The following is a 19,325-nucleotide window of genomic DNA, read 5'->3' as shown; positions in this document are numbered from 1 at the left end:
AGAATCAGTCAGGTTCTTCAAAGAAGGATTTTATTAAAAAAAAAAGAAAGGTAAAAATCATCTCTGTAAAATCAGGATGGAAAATACTTTACAGGGTATTCAGATTCAAAACACAGAGGATCCCCTTTTGGGCAAAACCTTAAAGTTACAGAAAACAGTAATAAACCTCCCTCTTAACACAGGGAAAATTCACATAAAACAAAAGATAAACTAATCCGCCTTGCCTGGCTTACCTATACTGGTTGCAATATTGGAGACTTGGATTAGGATGGTTTGGAGAAGATGGATTTCTGTCTGGCCTTTCTCAGTCCCAAGAGAGAACAACCACGTAAACAAAGAGTACAAAACAAAAGCCTTCCTTCCCCCAAGATTTGAAAGTATCTTGTTCCTTTTGAAAGTATCTTATTGGTCCTTTGGTTCAGGTGCCAGCCAGGTTATCTGAGCTTCTTAACCCTTTACAGGTAACAGGATGTTGCCTCTGGCCAGGAGGGATTTTATAGCACTGTATACAGAAAGGAGGTTACCCTTCCTTTAAATTTATGATAGTCCGTGATGCATTTTTCATGGCCGGGAATTTGGTAGGCCTCTAATTATCATCCTCATACAGGAATTTGCTATACCTATATAAATCACCTCATATTCATATTCATATAACTGTGTCCACATTAGGGGTTGCTTTTGGAATTGGAGAGTCCTATGGCAGAATTTAGACAAGTCCTGGTGAGACTGTTCTGTGGGCCTCAGCACCGCACAGACTCACTGCAATACCATAAGAACATAAGAATGGCCTTACTGGGTCAGACCAAAGGTCCATCTAGCCCAGTATCCTGTATTCCAACAGTGGCCAGTGCCAGGTGCCCCAGAGGGAATGAACAGAACAGGTAATCATCAAGTGATCCATCCTGTCGCTCATTCCCAGCTTCCGGCAAACAGAGGCTAGGGACACCATTCCTGGCCATCCTGGCCAAAATAGCCATTGATGGACCTATCCTCCATGAATTTATCTAGTTTTTTTTTTGAACTCTGTTATGATCTTGGCCTTCACAACATCCTCTGGCAAGGAGTTCCACAGGTTGGCTGTGCGTTGTGTGTGAATATATACTTTCTTTTATTTGTTTTAAACCTGCTGTCTATTAATTTCATTTGGTGACCCTGAGTTCTTGTGTTATGAAAAGTAGTAAACAACACTTCTTATCTACTTTCTCTGCACCAGTCATGATTTTGTAGACCTCAATCATATCTCCCCTTAGTCATCTCTTTTCCAAGCTGAAGAGTCCCAGTCTTATCAATCTCTCCTCATATGGAAGCCGTTCTGTACCCCCAATCATTTTTGTTGCCCTTTTCTGAACCTTTTCCAATTCCAATATATCTTTTTTGAGATGGGGTGACCACATCTGCACACAGTATTCAAGAAGTGGGCGTACCATGGATTTATATAGAGGCAACATGATATTTTCTGTCCTATTAGCTATCCCTTTCTTAATTATTCCCAGCATTTTATTTGCTTTTTTGACTGCCGCTGCACATTGAGTGGATGTTTTCAGAGAACTATCCATAATGACTCCAAGATCTCTTTCTTGAGTGGTAACAGCTAATTTAGACCCCATCATTTTATATATATAGTTGGGATTATGCTTTCCAATGTGCATTACTTTGCATTTATCAACATTAAATTTCATCTGCCATTTTGTTGCCCAGTCACCCAGTTTTGAGAGATCCTTTTGTCACTCTTCGCACTCTGCCTGGGTCTTAACTATCTTTAGTAATTTTATATCGTCTGCAAATTTTGCCACCTCACTGTTTACCACTTTTTACAGCTAATTTATGAATATGTTGAATAGGACTTGTCCCAGAACAAACCCCTAGGGATACCACTATTTACCTCTCTCCGTTCTGAAAACTGATCATTTATACCTACCCTTTGTTTCCTTTCTTTTAACCAGTTACCAGTCCATGAGAGCACTTTCCTCTTATCCCGTGCAGCTTACTTTGCGTAAGAGCCTTTGGTGAGGGACCTTGTCAAAGGCTTTCTGAAAATCTAAGTACACTATATCCACTGGATCCCCTTGGTCCACATGCTTGTTGACCCCCTCAAAGAATTCTAGTAGATTGGTGAGGCATGATTTCCCTTTACTAAAACCATGTTGATTCTTCCTCAACAAATTATGTTCATCTATATGTCTGACAATACGGTTCTTTATTATAGTTTCAGCCAGTTTGCCTGGTACTGAAGTCAGGCTTACAAGCCTGTAATTGCTGGGATCACCTCTGGAGCTCTTTTTAAAAATTGGCATCACATTAGCTATCCTCCAGTCATCTGGTACAGAAGCTGATTTAAATGATAGGTTACAGACTACAGTTAGTAGTTCTGCAATTTCACATTTAAGTTCCTTCAGAACTCTTGGGTGAATACCATCTGGTCCTGGTAACTTACTGCTGTTTAATTTATCAGTTTGTTCCAAAACCTCCTGTAATGATACCCCAATCTGGGACAGTTCCTCAGATCTGTCACCTAAGAGGAATGGCTCAGGTTTGGGAATCTCCCCCACATCCTCAGCTGTGGATGTGAGGCCTTGCTCCCCAAACACCCCATTTGCCAGGGCTTGTGCGTGGTCCTCAATAGGCAGCCTCACAGCCATTTTCTGCCATGCCTGCACCAGGAAAATCCTTCCACAGCCCAAACTATCGATTTGTGCCACTCTGGCCCTTTTACACTCTGTGTGTGTGTGTGTGTGTGTGTGTGTGTGTGTGTGTGTGTGTGTGTGTGTGTGTGTGTGTGTGTGTGTGTGTGTGTGTGAGTGAGTGTGAGAGAGAGAGTCTCACCCCGTATGACTTCGTTGGAAGAACTAGTGAGAATTAGTATCTTTAAGGAATCAGTTCTCTTGATACTTTCCAGGCTGTTGGGTGCTGGTTTAAAAAAAAAAAATTGATTGATGTAATCTTAGACAGGTTAGAATGATCTCTGAGAAAAATATCAGTTTGGACTCCTACTTTAACTGCAATGCCTAGAATGTCAGAGACCAATATTCAGGCTGTTTGAACGAGCGTTTATCCAAACTATATGCACTACTTAGATTGATTAAAGGATGTTATTTGATAGATGTACGATAGGCTAAAAGATGCTGTAGCCTGCACTACCCTTAGGAATGAGGGATAAGTGACTTATCTCAAAAAATGGAAGATACAATTGGGAGGACTATGGATCAATATTGGACAAGCAGAGGTCATCCAACCTAATCACATGGCACTAACCAAGGCTCTGATCCTCCAAAGACTTACTCACGTGCCCAGCTGTGATTAGTCCCACTGAAGTCAACTCACATGACTGTTCACAGTGTGTAAAGATAAGTATGTGTGTAAGTTTTTCAGGACTGCGGTATACTGAAGAACATTCTATAAACAATCTCTTTACCTAATATAAAGGCCTGACAATGCATTAGGAGTTCATAGGAAGATGGAGCCAGGAAAAACTGGAATCTGTCGGCCTGTTGTGGTCTCCGTCTTCTCTTCAAGTTACAAGTCTGGAGTTTTCAGTCTCCTTCCAGGAAATGAATGAGGTTCATAGCCCAGAAAGAGCTTAGTCATTTCTGTCAGAGAGAAGTATTTGTTTTGTTCTTTTATTGTTTTGGACAGAGGAAGGGATTCAGGTGCAAGTAAAAACAAAAGGATTTATTTAATGTTTAAAACAGATTGTTTGGCTCAGATTTTTATCACTTGAACACAGTGTTTTGGCAGCAGAATCAAGATCTGATGCAAAACAAGATCTAGCTGGCATATCCCCTCCCCAACACCACCTGCTTTGCAGCATCTAGGCCTTTATTAAACAACTGCCATACTCTTATGCTTAGAAATGGTTGAAAACTTTCATTCAGCTCTTGGAGGGGAGGGGGAATAGTCCTTTAATGAAAAATGACCTTTTCTCAAAACTGAAAACTTTTGCAAAAAGCGTTTGCCTTTTCAAATCTTTCCATTTTTTAATCTAAACTTTCCCCAGTCTTTTCTTTTCTTTTCTTTTCCTTTTGCAACTGAATGCAATACAATGAATGATGCTCAGGTTTGGGTTTTTTTGTCCCACCCACTTTTTCATTTTTCTTTCTTTTTTCATTTTTCCTCTTGCCAGTCAGTAAATTTTCAAAACTTCCTCAAGTTCTCCCATGCTGCCGTCACTTGGTGTGAGTTTTGGCGTGAGTCTTTGAGCACTGAGCAGTCAGAATTTGACCCTTGGTATGGAAGCAGATTATCTTTCATCTTCTAAGAAGACATGAAAATCCAGGATTATTAAACCTATTAAAATATACTGATAAAACAGGATAGTGCCCATTTAAGCATTATTCTTTTTCAAGGCAGAAAAAAAATAGACTAGAGGTGGCCATGGCCATTCTCAAGTCCTCTGAGATGTGCTTAGAGGATATGGCATGGAAAGACTCATTTCCTCTTTGTTCTGGGCGGTATTGGTTGTCATCCCTAACTTTTCACAAGTGATTAGTTCATCAGTTCAGAGTACCTAGATTTTTGGGGACTTTTAAAGGAGCTCAGTATTGTGAAAAATCAGGCACAAGGTGTCTCAGGGTGGGTCACCCAAAAATTGGGGCACCCAAGCACAGTGGTTGCTTTTGAAAACTTCCACACTAATAGCAGTAACTACCTAGCTTACCTGAAACTTAACCTAAGGAATGATTTTTTTAAAACTTCATTTTCCTTCCCCTAGTGCAATTATAGTGGGCTTTGTTTTTGTTACAGAGCCAGGTGCATTGTTCAAAGTGTTTTCTTTAAGTGGTAGAAGGTGATTAATGTTGAGCCAGTCATGAAGTTTGACTGGCTGAATTATCATGTGATTTTTAAGTAATAAGTGCCTTATAATATAAAACATATTTTTGTATGTCTTGAAGATACAAATAAATAAGTTACCACAATGCCTATGGTAAGTTATAAAATATGTCATTATAGGGCAAGGGACTGTTCACTGTATTGATGGTAGAATCCGTCCCACGCTCAATTCGGAGTCACTGTAGTTGTCTGTTGTTACAGTGATTGCACTGGTTGATTCAGCAGTATTCTTGGGTAATATAATTAGTTGCTTCTTTCACCAACTACCCTGTCTCTCTCTTTTGAGTCATCTTTCTGTCACTCTATTTGTTGTAACTATTGTGGTGGGGCATAAATTTTACAAACTGTGCTGGTCTTTGTTAATGGATTATTCACCCCCACCCCACTCCAATCAAGGATCACACCTTTCCATTGTCATTGATGGAACGGTAACCTATGATTCTGCTCAATTTTCACAGTCATTTAGAATATAACTGGAAGGGACCTCGAGAGGTCGTCTAGTCTCCTGCATTCATGACAGGACTAAGTATCATCTAGACCATCCCTGACAGGTGTTTGTCTAACCTGCTCTTAAAAATCTACAGTGATGGAGATTCCTCAACCTCCCTAGGCAATTTATTCCAGTGCTTAACCACTCTGACAGTTAGGAAGTTTTTCCTAATGTCCAACCTAAACCTCCCTTGCTGCAATTTGAGCCCATTGCTTCTTGTCCTGTCCTCAGAGGTTAAGAACAACATTTTTTCTTCCTCCTCCTTGTAGCAACCTTTTACATACTTGAAAACTGTTATCATGTCCCCTCTCAGTCTTCTCTTTTCCAGACTACACAAACCCATTTTTTTCAATCTTTCCTCATAGGTCATGTTTTCTAGACTTTTAATCATTTTTGTTGCTCTTCTCTGGACTCTCTCCAATTTGTCCACATCCTTCCTGAAATGTGGTGCCCAGAACTGGACACAGTACTCCAGTTGCGGCCTAATCAGTGTGGAGTAGAGCAGAAGAATTACTTCTCGTGTCTTGCTTACAACACTCCTGCTAATACATCTCACAAAGATGTTCGCTTTTTTTGCAACAGTGTTACACCGTTGATTCATATTTAGCTTGTGGTCCACTGTGACCCCCAGATCCCTTTCTGCAGTACTCCTTCCTAGGCAGTCATTTCCCAGTTGGTTTGTATGCAACTGATTATTCCTTCCTAAATGGAGTACTTTGCATTTGTCCTTAGTGAATTTCATCCTATTTATTTCAGAAAAATGGATTTACTTGATGAGATAATGTTTACATTGAATTGTATAAACCAGTGGGTCCAAAATGAGATTTTTGTTCCTTCGGACTTTGATGATTGTTGTTATGAGGACTGTAGACTGACTAAACTGAAATATCAAACATATTAATAGTTCTAGCCGTTCATTTAACTCCGTGTTGAAATTAGAGTGCAAGATGCTGGTTAGAGGAAAATACTTTGAGGAGTTTGCAGGCACAGTGCAGTCTCTGATTGAAGGTTCACTCCACAATTGATTAGTTCAGTCTGTAGTCTTGGATTCCTTGCTCTGCTGAGCTCTCTCAGAGCAATGGCTGTGAGTGGAGTTTTCCATCATCTCCAGTTGTATAGGACACTCAGTCCCACCCTGTTGGATGAAGACCTGGCCTCAGTTGTTCATGCCTTCATCACCTCTCGGCTGGACTACAGCAATATGCTATACCTGCGCATGAAACATTCAGCACTTAGGAAACACCAACTAGTACACCATGTTGCAACATGTCTCCTCAACAACACAGGCTACTGTGAGCACATCGCACCTGTCTTCCACTCTCTGCACTGGCTGCCCATAGAATCCCAAGTTCAGGGTCTCCCAGTCCTTATCTTTAAAGTGCTTCATGGCTTGGGCCCAGCATACCGGTTAAAGCTCTAGGATGAAGACTGTGATCGTCAACTTCACTCCTCTGGCATAATGGAACTGTCAACAATAAAAGTAAAGCTCGCCTGTGCCAGAGACCGAAACTTCTTCAGGCCGAGACTGTAGAATGAACTCCCTCAGGAACTACAGACTATCACAAACCTCGCCACTTCCTCAGTGCGAGGCATATTTGTTTGATCTCCCCTCCCCCCATGTAAACACATAGCAACAGGTATATTTAACAAAACCAACCTCCACTACACACACTTCTCTCTCTGGATAGAGGATGAGAGAACAACCAGCATGTGACAGGTGTGTGGTCACATTGCTTAATCCACTACGGGAAGGTACTTAGATACTACGGTGATAGATGCACTCTAAAAACCTGTGTAGAACAGAATGGAAGAAGAATCTGAGCTGCCCGCCTGCTTTTTTCTTTTTTTTTTTTTAATTTGCTGCCCGAGCATTTTCTTTATGAAGTGTGAGGGTAGGACGTGATGGAAAGAGACTCAGTCTGTCTTGTTCACTGTTTCTTTTAAGCTTCACCTTTCATTGACCTTGATGTTTACATGTGAAAAAGCAGAGAACAAAGAGGCAGGTGAGAGGAAAAACAGGCAGGTGAAGCCACCATGTTGAAATGAGAAATGAAAGAAATGCATCCTGTACATTTTATCTGCATGTCTGCATCATTAAGAATCTTTCGCTGTATTTATAAACAGCCTTACTGGATAAATCACATGCCTTGTAAAGAAACTGCTTTATATTCTTGGTCCCAGCTGTGGCTGTTTTGTGCTGTTGAGGGAATGCGAAGCAGCTGGAAAGCTGCCTTGTTATTTACAATTTGTAGTATAGTAGAGCCTAGAGGGCCCAGTCAGCAATCAGGGCCCCGTTGTGCTAGATGCTGTACACACGGAGAGAGTTGAGATGTAGAAAATACAGACTCCGACTCCAAGCATTTTCTTTAACTTTTGGAATAAGTGGATCTTTGGACTATATGTATTTTGTATTTGCACAGACTTTAAAAAGATTTGTATGATGCTTACTAACAAATACACATGTGTTTTTTAGAGTCTAATCAGAAAGAAACGCTGCTTCATCTCACAGTAAGATTGGGCTTGGTTAAACTCTCGCAATTCCTGTTATCTCAGCCTGGTGGGCCATTGGCATTAGCTTTACCTAATGAAGCTGGAGCAACACCATTAGATTTGGCTTCCCAGAATGGGCACTCCAGACTTGTTGAAATCTTCATGAAGTGAGTGTAATGGCCCGTTACTTCTGTTAAACTATTAGCCATTAAAACTGAACAGCAAAATGTTTATTTCAGAATAGTTTAAACTGAATGTTTGTTTCTGTTCTGTTGGTTGTTGTCAGCGTTGTGTTTTTAGGTGTGAAATCTTGTATTTCTTGTTAAAAATAAGGGTTTCATGTATATCTTCCATTCTACGTCTGTGGCAAAATTGGTAACATTTTTAACAGTAATATAATGGCAAACATATGAACCTAAATTTGGTTTAAACTCTGGGTTGATTAGATATTTACATGAGGGAATTCTTTTATTTTTCCTTTTTGGAATAAATAGTTTAGGTTTGGCATCTGACTTAAGACTGTTGCTTTAAGAATTAATATTTTAAAAATACCACTGTTTATTTTGGATTTGTGGGACCTCATCACAAAATTGTACAGTAGCACGTAGTCATTTTTCCATGATTATCTGAGTGTTTATAGCCTTTAATATACTTTTCTAGTCTGAAAAGTGACGTAGAAATGGCACACTTTTTTACTCCTCTGAGCTGCTCCCTCTGTATAGTCAGAGTTATATCTGCTTAATTTAATGACAAAAATAAATTTTTACTGTTGTTAGTCTTGCAGTACCAATTTATTCCTTTTTGTGCATTGGCAAAATTGTTTACTTAGTCCCAATTACAAGTTTTGGTGGGGAAAAAGGGTGTTATAAAAATCTGTTATTCGTAGAAATGCTTCATGAAATGGGAAGATAAATTGAAAACTGCTTTTTGGCTAACTTTAAACATTCATGCCCGTGTAGTGTTTGCAGCCCAACTCAAGGATTGCCACACTGGTCTAGTGCTAGTGCACCAGAACTAGAAAATAAAGTGACTCCTCTCAAAAGTGGAAGTTTATTTTCATTGTCCAACTTCTGGAGATGCAAAGAAGCTGTGAAAAAATATACACTGTTAAAATGGTGAAAATCAAAGTAACTTTTTACAGGTTTTTGTTTTAATAATCTAAAGTGCTGTTAGGAACTAGGGCAAGGAAATTTGTTTTAAAAAATACAATCAACCCCAATTTTACAAAGGTCTTGAAGCACTTTGAAACATCCATAAGACAGAGGTTTGGATAAATGAAGGTGCTGAGTATCAGCCCAGCAGGGCTAAGTTTCTGGAGTTGCCAGGCAGCTTCAGCCCTGACCAGTAACTTGCAGGACTGAAGCTTCCAGACCTTAATTATCTGAAGTTTCAGATGTATGGAGTTTAGGACCTCCATTGTATTTGTATTTGTCCTGCAGTACCAAATAATCATATTCCACCATCAGAAAGTCCCCATTAGAAATGAAAAGCCACAAGTGAACAGAAAAAAAATACATGCAAGAATTCAGTTACATTTTTGTTTTGGAATGGAGCTCTTTTGTTTATGGCTCTGCACAACATACAGTTTGTGTGAGTATTATGCCTACTTTAATTTGCATGAGAAAATGACTTACAATGCTGGTACAGTACATTTTGTTATGAATGTCTCATTTGTTTGTAACATCCAAACAGTGCAGCGCTCCCTTGAGACACTGTCTGTTTTTCACTGTAATCGGCTAGTAAGCCTGCCAGTTCCTTCACGCTACTATATATGGCAACATTAACAGGAAAAGGTACTATTTCTATTTTACAATAGTAGGGAATACTAGATGTTGTTTAGTGTCGCTGTTTTATTTTGCTGCCATTATTCCTAATGTAACCATTTTTTCATTTCGATGGCTTGAAACAGCAGAATTTTCTTATGGTGAATGGATTCACTGGTAACTATTTGTTTTCCCAGATGTGTTTTTCATGGATGTTTCATATTTTCTGCCTTAGATTTTTTTTGTAGAATTTTGAAGTGCTGTGCACCAACGAGAACAGAAAGTGCTGTGTGTTTATATTTTCATTAAACCTGTGCACAGAGCATATGTTTTTATTTAAATAGTGTGTTATTTCAGTTTTCAGGGCAGTCATTCGTTTGACATTTCTAGAGCTGAGATCAGTGAGTGTGCTTTCCTACAGTTTGTTCATTCATCAGGAACTCTGTCACTGACATTTAATCACACGGCAGAAGGTTTGTTGGAGTCTGACATTAAGCTCTTCAGGAAATACTTCTGGGATAGAACCTTTCTTTACAAGGTAGGTGCCAAATTAGCAGAATGCAAAAAGCATATATACTTTTTGACAATTTGCACAATTTGCTATTCATACTCAATATGTTTTTCTTGGGTAGCACTCTTTCTTAGTTTAAACTGTTCAGATTTTAGGGATGGTAAGTGTGTTGGTCTTGTAGACAAAGGATTATTGTCATTACCTTTTCATTTGTGCCAAAGTGGTTGTTTTCACACATGAAACTGAAGTGTAGAAAAAATGTTAAAGGAGTACTTGATAAAGCTCTTGTATTTCCAGAGATGTTTTTAGAATGGCCCTATGGTAAATACCTTTCTTGTAAAACCCTTTCTCTCTGGTTTTTAATCTTGCCTTTTCCATTTGTGTTCATGTTTTGTAGTGGGAGGTATTTTTTTTTAAGTTGTTGTTACTAATTATAGCAGCAAGCAGCCCCAGTCATGGACCAGGACCCTATTGTATGCTGGAATCAGTCATAGAATCATAGAATATCAGGGTTGGAAGGGACCTCAGGAGGTCATCTAGTCCAACCCCCTGCTCAAAGCAGGACCAATCCCCAACTAAATCATCCCAGCCAGGGCTTTGTCAAGCCTGACCTTAAAAATCTCAAATGAAGGAGATTCCATCACCTCCCTAGGTAACGCATTCCAGTGCTTCACAACCCTCCTAGTGAAAAAGTTTTTCCTAATATCCAACCTAAACCTCCCCCACTGCAGCTTGAGACCATTACTCCTCATTCTGTCATCTGCCACCACTGAGAATAGTCTAGCTCCATCCTCTTTGGAACCCCCTTTCAGGTAGTTGAAAGCAGCTATCAAATCCCCCCTCATTCTTCTCTTCCGCAGACTAAACAATCCCAGTTCCCTCAGCATCTCCTCATAAAAATAGACATTGTACAAACACAGAGAGGAAAGATAGTTCCTGCTCCAAAGAGCTTACTTTTATATTGTATTTGTTGTATGATATATTGGTCACTTTAGTCTTGATTCAGTGAGGTACGTAAGCACATGCGTAACTTTAAGCATGGTGAGTAGTGTAATTGACTTCAATAGGAATATTCATGTGTTTAAAGTTAGACATGTTCTTAACTGCTTTCCTAAATTTGGGCCTTTGTCTGCTGTATCAAATTATTGGATTAAAAGGTTACATAAAATTATTATTATTTATTGTTTTTCCCTTTCTTGCTATTAAATTTCCCTTCTGTTTTTGCTTTTCTTTTCCATGTTTTGTTTTTCTATTTAATTATTTTTAAGCATTTATCAAAACGGTTATAGGTTTTTAAACTAACAATGTGCTACATGATATGCTTTGACCTTTGCACACCAGTTTTGTGCGTTTGCTTTATAACACAGCCATTCCTATTTAGTCATTCCCTAGATTTCTAGGCTTTCCAATATAAAAACTGGTCCCAGATTCATAGCTCTAACTTGCGTCCAGCAACTTTCACACAGGTGCCCTGATTTCCTAAGGCAAAAACAAAATCATGACAAATATTGTAATATTGTTTATACCCCTTGCACTCATCAAACCCTGTGTTTTTTTGCAGCACTTGGGAGGGAAAAAAGGGAGAAAATGGTAATCAATGTGCCATATTGAAAGTGTCCATGGCAAAATTCTTAGATTAAAGGTGGCAAAACAATTATTGTTCTGATCAGAAAAACATTCCGCCAGTCATCCACTTGGGTTTTCCCTCTTCCTGAAGAGACAGATGCAGATCTGTTCTGTAGCTTAGCTCCTCCTCATTGGGAAAAACCACTAGAGATCATCCTTTCAGTGATGCAAGATTTTTAATGGTAGGCTTACTGAAACCTAGGTAGAGAAACAAGCCACTGTACCAAAGCACATGATCTTTTTATTTAAATATTATACGGAGCCTAGGAAATCAAATTGTCATTAACTCCATTTGAGAAATTGTCACCCCAAGTGGGTGGGTCAGCTTGTCTGATCTAGCTAACTTAAGCTAAGGAAAGTACAGGGTAAATACACATTTTTCTTTCTTTGTCACAATCAGGAGGACCACCAGTCCTCATAATGGGATTTTGACAACTTTGAAAGCTAAGGGGTGCGGGGAAGAGCAGTGAACATTTCAATGTAGCTACTTATATTGTAATAGATGTAGAATTTACAGCATTCAACACTTCTACCACAGGCTGAAGATTGCATATTTAACATATAGTGTCTTGAGAATTTATGGATAAATGAGCACATGGATGCTTTATACATTGCTCCACAGACAAAGTGTATAACTATGACCCAGGAAGCAGACATTGGCAGAGCAGAATGGGCTTTAATCCATTGTGGTGCCAAACGTCCTTTGGTTTTGTATGTTTTCCTGTGCATAAAATGGCTGCTGATAGCTTTGAGGCTTACTTTACCTCAGTTGCTAGAACTAGTTCATGCCATTCTGTCTCCGTTTAGTGAATGGACTGATGTTGGGCAGTGTAATGGAAGAGAGATTTCCTGAGATGGTGGAGAACGGAGTACAGTTTTGGAATGAACAATGGACCCGTCCTCAGAACCATCTTATCCCTATGGAAATGACAGTATTGATACTGCTCCCAATTTTGAGATGTTGTGATTACATTATAAACAATTCCATTTTGACAGCAAATATAGGGAGTAGGGGAAGTCTACACCAAATGTAGGGGAAGCCTGAGTGGTGGGGCTCAAAAGGAAGCTCTGTTAGGGAGTCCAGGACAGGGTTGGGTTTTCATCATGAGGGACAATGGATGTCCTGCAGGCTGAGTAGCCCTACTCCCTTTAAAAAATGTCTGACTGCACGGCTGCTATGTTTGGGTGTATCAGCTGTTGATACATTAGTAAATGCAACCAGTGTGAGGAAAGAGGACTCTATGGAACATCAGTGGAGAGAACAAATCCTGTTTCTAGTGACCAAATTTAAACAGTAAAATGGAAAGGGGACAGATGATGCATTAGATCATTGTTTCTAAAGGTTCTGCATAGGGAAGCCCTTTTGTTGCCTAGTATCAGAAAAATCAAGTGGTGCATCAAGGAGGAGCTAAGCTGAGTTGCTGTTTCTGTTCCTTAGCTGCAGGAATAGGAAAAACTCAGACTTGGGTTGACAGTTAATGGGATTTAGGCTCCTAAGTGCCTATCTCACTTTTGAAAATGAGATCTGGGCTCCTATATCAGGTAGGCATTGCCAGTGCTGAGTGCAGCATTACCAAAATGCTATTTAAAATCTGGGCCAGAGTGCACAGCAGTCCAGCTCAGCCTCATCTGGTGGGGTAGTCCCGCTGAGACTCCTGCAGCTGATGTAAAATTGAGTAGTCCTTAGGCTGCTTGCTCTAAATTATGTGAGGGCTATTTTGGCTCCTTGATCTTTCTGGGATCCAGAGATTATAAAGATGGCAGTGCAGTATGCATGTGATTTAATGTCTAATGCTCTTATAACTTGGAAAATACTTGGAAACAGGTAACTTTGTATATTTGTTAATCCTTTATTTAATTGTGTAGCATCACAGGATACAAATTCAAACTGACTACGTGACACACAGAGTTCAATTCAATACCATCTTTATATGGATTTCCATGGTACGAAGGAATGAGCACAGAACTAGGAGTCAAGGAGGTTCTGAGTTCTAATTCTGGCTCACCTACTCATTCATTGTGTAGCCTTAGGGAAGTCATTTCACCTTTCCATCTTAGTTTCTTCAGCTGTAAAATTCTTGTACCTTACAGGACAGTTATGGGGGTTAATTAGTACAGAACTTTGAACATACGAAGTGTTATATTAATGCAAACACTATTCTTTTTTTTCCAGAGAGAGGGAGGAGAAAGGGTGTGCTACATAAAATACAAATCTTAAATCTGATATGTTACACAACCTATATATTACAAACACAAAGTAAATTTTCCCCAAATATTTTTAGTTTAAAATATTTTATAAATTTCTCTCCCCAAAATATATGTAGAAATTTTTAATATTAACTTAAATGTATCTATTTGACTTCCTTTGGTTTGTGTGTGTGAGTGCATACATGTATGGGTTTATTACTATGTATGGGTATCCAAGAAAGTTGTTGTTTGAATTTGGTGTTTTTTAGAGTCTTAATTCAAAACAAGCTGGGACAGTGGAAGGACCACAAATGCCCTGCAATTCAACAGATTCTGCAGAAGGTACAGCTTTTCATCTTTGGTCGTAATAGCTTTCTAAAGTCCTAGGTAAGGTAGCATGTGTCCTTGTGCCATATATTTATTTAGGAAGATTGCTTTGTATACATGATATCAGAGAGCTGTGCAATAGATAATGGTAAAATACATAAGACATTTCATTATAAGGGAGGTATGAAATCATGCATTCTACAGACTTTTGAAATAATTAATTTACCAGTGTGAACCTAAAAATGTTCACAAGAATTTCTAATAATTGTTAAAAAATTGCAACAGCTAAATTACAACCTCATTAAAATTCCAGAAGAGGGCAGTATTCAGCTGAAATAAAAACAGGTCAACTTGCAAGAAGTTCCAGTGAAGTCAAAAAGATCTGATTAATAAAGATAGGAGTGAATTAAAGAAGAGTGAATTAAGCATTTTATGAACAATTTTAGTGGCCAGTCCTGAACTCTTTACTGTGGTATAGAATCATAGAATATCAGGGTTGGAAGGGACCTCAGGAGGTCATCTAGTCCAACCCCCTGCTCAAAGCAGGACCAATCCCCAACTAAATCATCCCAGCCAGGGCTTTGTCAAGCCTGACCTTAAAAACCTCAAATGAAGGAGATTCCACCACCTCCCTAGGTAACGCATTCCAGTGCTTCACAACCCTCCTAGTGAAAAAGTTTTTCCTAATATCCAACCTAAACCTCCCCCACTGCAACTTGAGACCATTACTCCTCATTCTGTCATCTGCTATCACTGAGAACAGTCTAGCTCCATCCTCTTTGGAACCCCCTTTCAGGTAGTTGAAAGCAGCTATCAAATCCCCCCTCATTCTTCTCTTCCACAGACTAAACAATCCCAGTTCCCTCAGCCTCTTCTCATAAGTCATGTGTTCCAGTCCCCTAATCATTTTTGTTGCCCTCCGCTGGACGCTTTCCAATTTTTCCACATCCTTCTTGTAGTGTGGGGCCCAAAACTGGACACAGTACTCCAGATGAGGCTTAACCAATGTCAAATAGAGGGGAGGGGAATGATCATGTCCCTCAATCTTCTGGCAATGCCCCTACTTATACAGCCCCAAATGCCGTTAGCCTTCTTGGCAACAAGGGCACACTGTTAACTCATATCCAGCTTCTCGTCCACTGTAACCCCTAGGTTCTTTTCTGCAGAACTGCTGCCTAGCCATTCGGTCCCTAGTCTTTAGCGGTGCATTGGATTCTTCCATCCTAAGTGCAGGACTTTGCACTTGTCCTTGTCCTTGTTGAACCTCATCAGATTTCTTTTGGCCCAATCCTCGAATTTGTCTAGGTCCCTCTGTATCCTATCCCTACCCTCCAGTGTATCTACCTCTCCTTCCAGTTTAGTGTCATCTGCAAACTTGCTGAGGGTGCAATCCACGCCATCCTCCAGATCATTAATGAAGATATTGAACAAAACTGGCCCCAGGACCGACCGTTGGGGCACTCCGCTTGATACCGGCTGCCAACTAGACATGGAGCCATTGATCACTACCCGTTGAGCCTGACAATCTAGCTAGCTTTCTATTCACCTTTATAGTCCAATCATCCAGCCCATACTACTTTAACTTGCTGGCAAGAATACTGTGGGAGACCGTGTCAAAAGCTTTGCTAAAGTCAAGGAATAACACATCCACTGCTTTCCCCTCATCCACAGAGCCAGTTATCTCGTCATAGAAGGCAGTTAGATTAATCAGGCATGACTTGTCCTTGGTGAATCCATGCTGACTGTTCCTGATCACATTCCTCTCCTCAAAGTGCTTCAGAATTGATTCCTTGAGGACCTGTTCCATGATTTTTCCAGGGACTGAGGTGAGGCTGACTGGCCTGTAGTTCCCCGGATCCTCCTCCTTCCCTTTTTTAAAGATGGGCACTACATTAGCCTTTTTCCAGTCGTCCAGGATCTCCCCCGATCGCCATGAGTTTTCAAAGATAATGGCCAATGGCTCTGCAATCACACCCACCAACTCCTTTAGCACTCTCGGATGCAGCACATCCGGCCGATGGACTTGTGCTCATCCAGCTTTTCTAAATAGTCCTGAACCACTTCTTTCTCCACAGAGGGCTGGTCACTTCCTCCCCATGCTGTGCTGCCCAGTGCAGTAGTCTGGGAGCTGACCTTGTTCAAAATGCAAATGGTTTTAAATGAGTCTCCCATATTGATTTCAATTGCAAGTTTGCCTGTATAAGGGTTGTAGGATATTATTTCATTACCATAATTACTTTTCTTTACCAGATAGATCATACTGAGCTTTACAGACCTTGTAATAAGAAGGTCCTAGCACAAAAGAGTTATAAAAAAAAAAATCACTAAAAAGTCTATAATACTCTGGTCTGGCATTTAGTTGACGGCTATCCCAGATTCAAGGTCTCATTGTTGCATGCACATTAGTGTCTATCTGTAAGAAATGGCTAGTATGCAGTGGCTAATTCTACAGGATAAGGCCCTAGTCCTGTAAGACATGCACATGCTCTTAACTTCATACACTGTAAGAAGTCCCACTGAAGCCGACATAAAGTTAAGCAGTTGCATAAACGTTACAGGGCCAGGCACTGCATGATGATGTAAATAAGAATTGGATTCCAAAGGTATTAGCTAATTATTCTGGGTGAGTTAATAGACTGAGGAAGTGACCTCCTTAATAGACACTAGCTCCAGTTTACATAGTTAAGAGTTCCTTACATGTGATTGTCACCAGTAAGCTCTTGCTGGAAATTTATGCCCAACTACTCCAGCAACCCACAGGCAATTAACATGATAAAGGCAGATCTAAAGTCACCATCAGCAATAATCAACGTTGACACTAACAGTCTAAAATCTACTTTTGTAAATATAAGCAACCATTTATAATACAAGGAATTACAAACTTTGCTATCAAAAACTTTATTATCTTGGGTGCAGATTTCTCAGAGTGCTCCTGGTCAGTGTGATCTTGTACCTTCTGCTGTGTGTCACTAACAGCAGGTGAATTCATAGCAGCAGCTTGGGCAATGCATGTCATGCCTGGTAGTTTTTCTTAGTGCATGTCCAAGCAGTCTGACTTGGTGCATGCAAATAGCAAATATCAATAAATATTGATTTTGCACTTCAGGAATCATTTAATTTCTGACTATACCCTCTCATTTTGGGTTCAAACCTGCAAGCTGATGCTGAGCAACTTTGTGTGGTGCTGAGTGCCTTCAGCTCCTGGCACTCAGCCATTGCAGGAATTACTCATCACCTCAGCAGGCTGAGTACTTTATGCTCATCACAATTCAATGGCAAAGAGAGTTCCATCACTCTTCATTAGTGCCAGTTCTTCACTACAAAGTTTTGCCAGCATAGCTGTGTTGGTTAGGAGTGTGGAAAAATCATATAGACACAGCTTATACTGGCAAAAGAGTCCTTTAACTGGTATAGCTTATGTTGTTCGGGGAGATGGTTTAACTATAGTGGCAAAATAATTCCTTTTGCCAGTATAAGCCGCCTGTCCACTAAGGAGCTTTGCAGGCATAGCTATACTGCTAGAGATATAATGTAGTGTAGACTAGCCCTATGACTTGAATAAATACATGGTTATCATTTGACTTTTGCAGATCTGTGTATTTGTACAGTGCCCAGCACAGTGGGGACAGAATCCTGACAATGGGACCTTTGGGTGCTACCACTGTAGAAATATATAATAATAATGAATCAGTGTTTCTGTATCTTCATATAGTTTTGTACTGTCACAGATGTTCATATTTCTATCAGCTGGCAAAAAGGAATATGTGTAGCTCTAGCTATTTGGGTGTTTGTTGCTTTTCATACAGTCATTGAACCCAGATACCTGAAAATCACTAACATAATTGATAACTTTGGTCCATGTTCTACCTTCTGCTAACAAGAGCTAAAGAGACAAAACAAAATTTTTGTTGGAAACAAAATTAATTTTTTTTGCTGCTACAAACAGAAATCATGTAACAAATGGTCCATAAAACTCTTTCTACAATATTCTACTAAATACTTTTGTTAATTGAGGTGCTAAGCTTAGAGCAAAAAATTCTTTGCAGTAACTTCATAAAGGGATGCCCCTTAGAGTTTAAAGCATCTATTGTTCCAATAAGTAATACGTATTCACTCCTGGGTGGGCCTAAAGTCAAGATCAACAGACCTTTAAAGCATAATGCTATCAGAAGCTCTGAGCTATTATCTACTGAAGGTTGCTATAGCAATACAGCAGTTTGATTGCATTTCAGGATGGGCAACGCAGTGGGTCAACGTAAGGTGATATTGCTAGCTTAACAGTGGATCTCCCATAGCAACTTAATTAAATTCAAATACACAGAATGACACATTCTCTAGTAAGGATGCAAAATCAAGTACAAATATATTTTACTTTGATTATTTCAGCCATTCCTATGTTATAAAAAAATCTTGTGGTTTTCTAATTTTGAAGGTTTGTCGCAAGTAGTAATTGTGCAGAATATTATTATTTCGAGCCATAGCCAATTTATGTCTACATATTAAATCACTTACTGTATAGTAAACAGTGTTTCCCCAAGTACTGTAAGAATGAATTACAGTAATGTCAACTGAACCCCAGTAGTATTAGAAAAAATTTCTAGAGGAATTTAGGGGAGCATTCCCTGGGCGTTGTCTTTCTAAAGTTCAGCTCTTTTTCTCCATCTTGCTTTTTAAAATTAGTGTATGTCTCTACTGCAGCTGGGAGCAAGCTAATGGAGCTTGAGCTAGCATTAGCAGAGTTTGAGCTAGCGCATTAAAACTAGCAATGTGTATGTTCTGGCTTGGGCTCTGAAGCCTAGGGGGTCGGGTAGGCTTGCAAGCCCAAGCTTCCGCCCCAGCTGGAATGTCCACACAACTATTTTTAGCACACTAGCTTGAGCCCTGCTAGCACATGTCTGTGTATCTGAGCTGGAAGAATTGTTCCCAGCTGCAGTGTAGACCTACCCAGAGTTACCATGGCCATCATTCTTTATTCATGGTTACTACATAGTAGTGTCTGAGATGATCTGTTTCCATACTGTGGGTAAATATTACGTTATTGTGGCACCTGTTTTATTGGGATGGATTTGTTGTTTTATAGAATTGTTGCCTGGTCCAGAAACAC

General features: G+C 39.7%; 1 protein-coding gene across 9 annotated transcripts in view; it reads left to right on the top strand.

The window, feature by feature from the left end:
• Nucleotides 1-19,325, top strand: part of ARHGEF28 (Rho guanine nucleotide exchange factor 28) — a 191,262-nt gene that overhangs the window by 61,734 nt on the left and 110,203 nt on the right. For 5 of the 9 annotated variants that reach the window (XM_037903025.2, XM_043547016.1, XM_037903021.2 and 2 more), the window contains 3 exons: nt 7,791-7,974; nt 9,928-10,108; nt 14,164-14,236. The exons of 2 other annotated variants lie outside the window; for them this stretch is intronic. In XM_037903025.2, coding sequence (XP_037758953.1) covers nt 7,791-7,974; nt 9,928-10,108; nt 14,164-14,236 — 438 coding nt within the window. Of the gene's footprint in view, nt 1-7,790; nt 7,975-9,489; nt 9,601-9,927; nt 10,109-14,163; nt 14,237-19,325 lie in introns of those variants that run through there. 2 more of the 9 variants (XM_043547017.1, XM_043547019.1) reach the window with 2 other exon arrangements.

This window comes from Chelonia mydas, chromosome 5 (genome assembly GCF_015237465.2).
Source record: "Chelonia mydas isolate rCheMyd1 chromosome 5, rCheMyd1.pri.v2, whole genome shotgun sequence".
NCBI lineage: Eukaryota > Metazoa > Chordata > Testudines > Cheloniidae > Chelonia > Chelonia mydas.
This window is presented reverse-complemented; position numbering and strand designations above follow the sequence as displayed.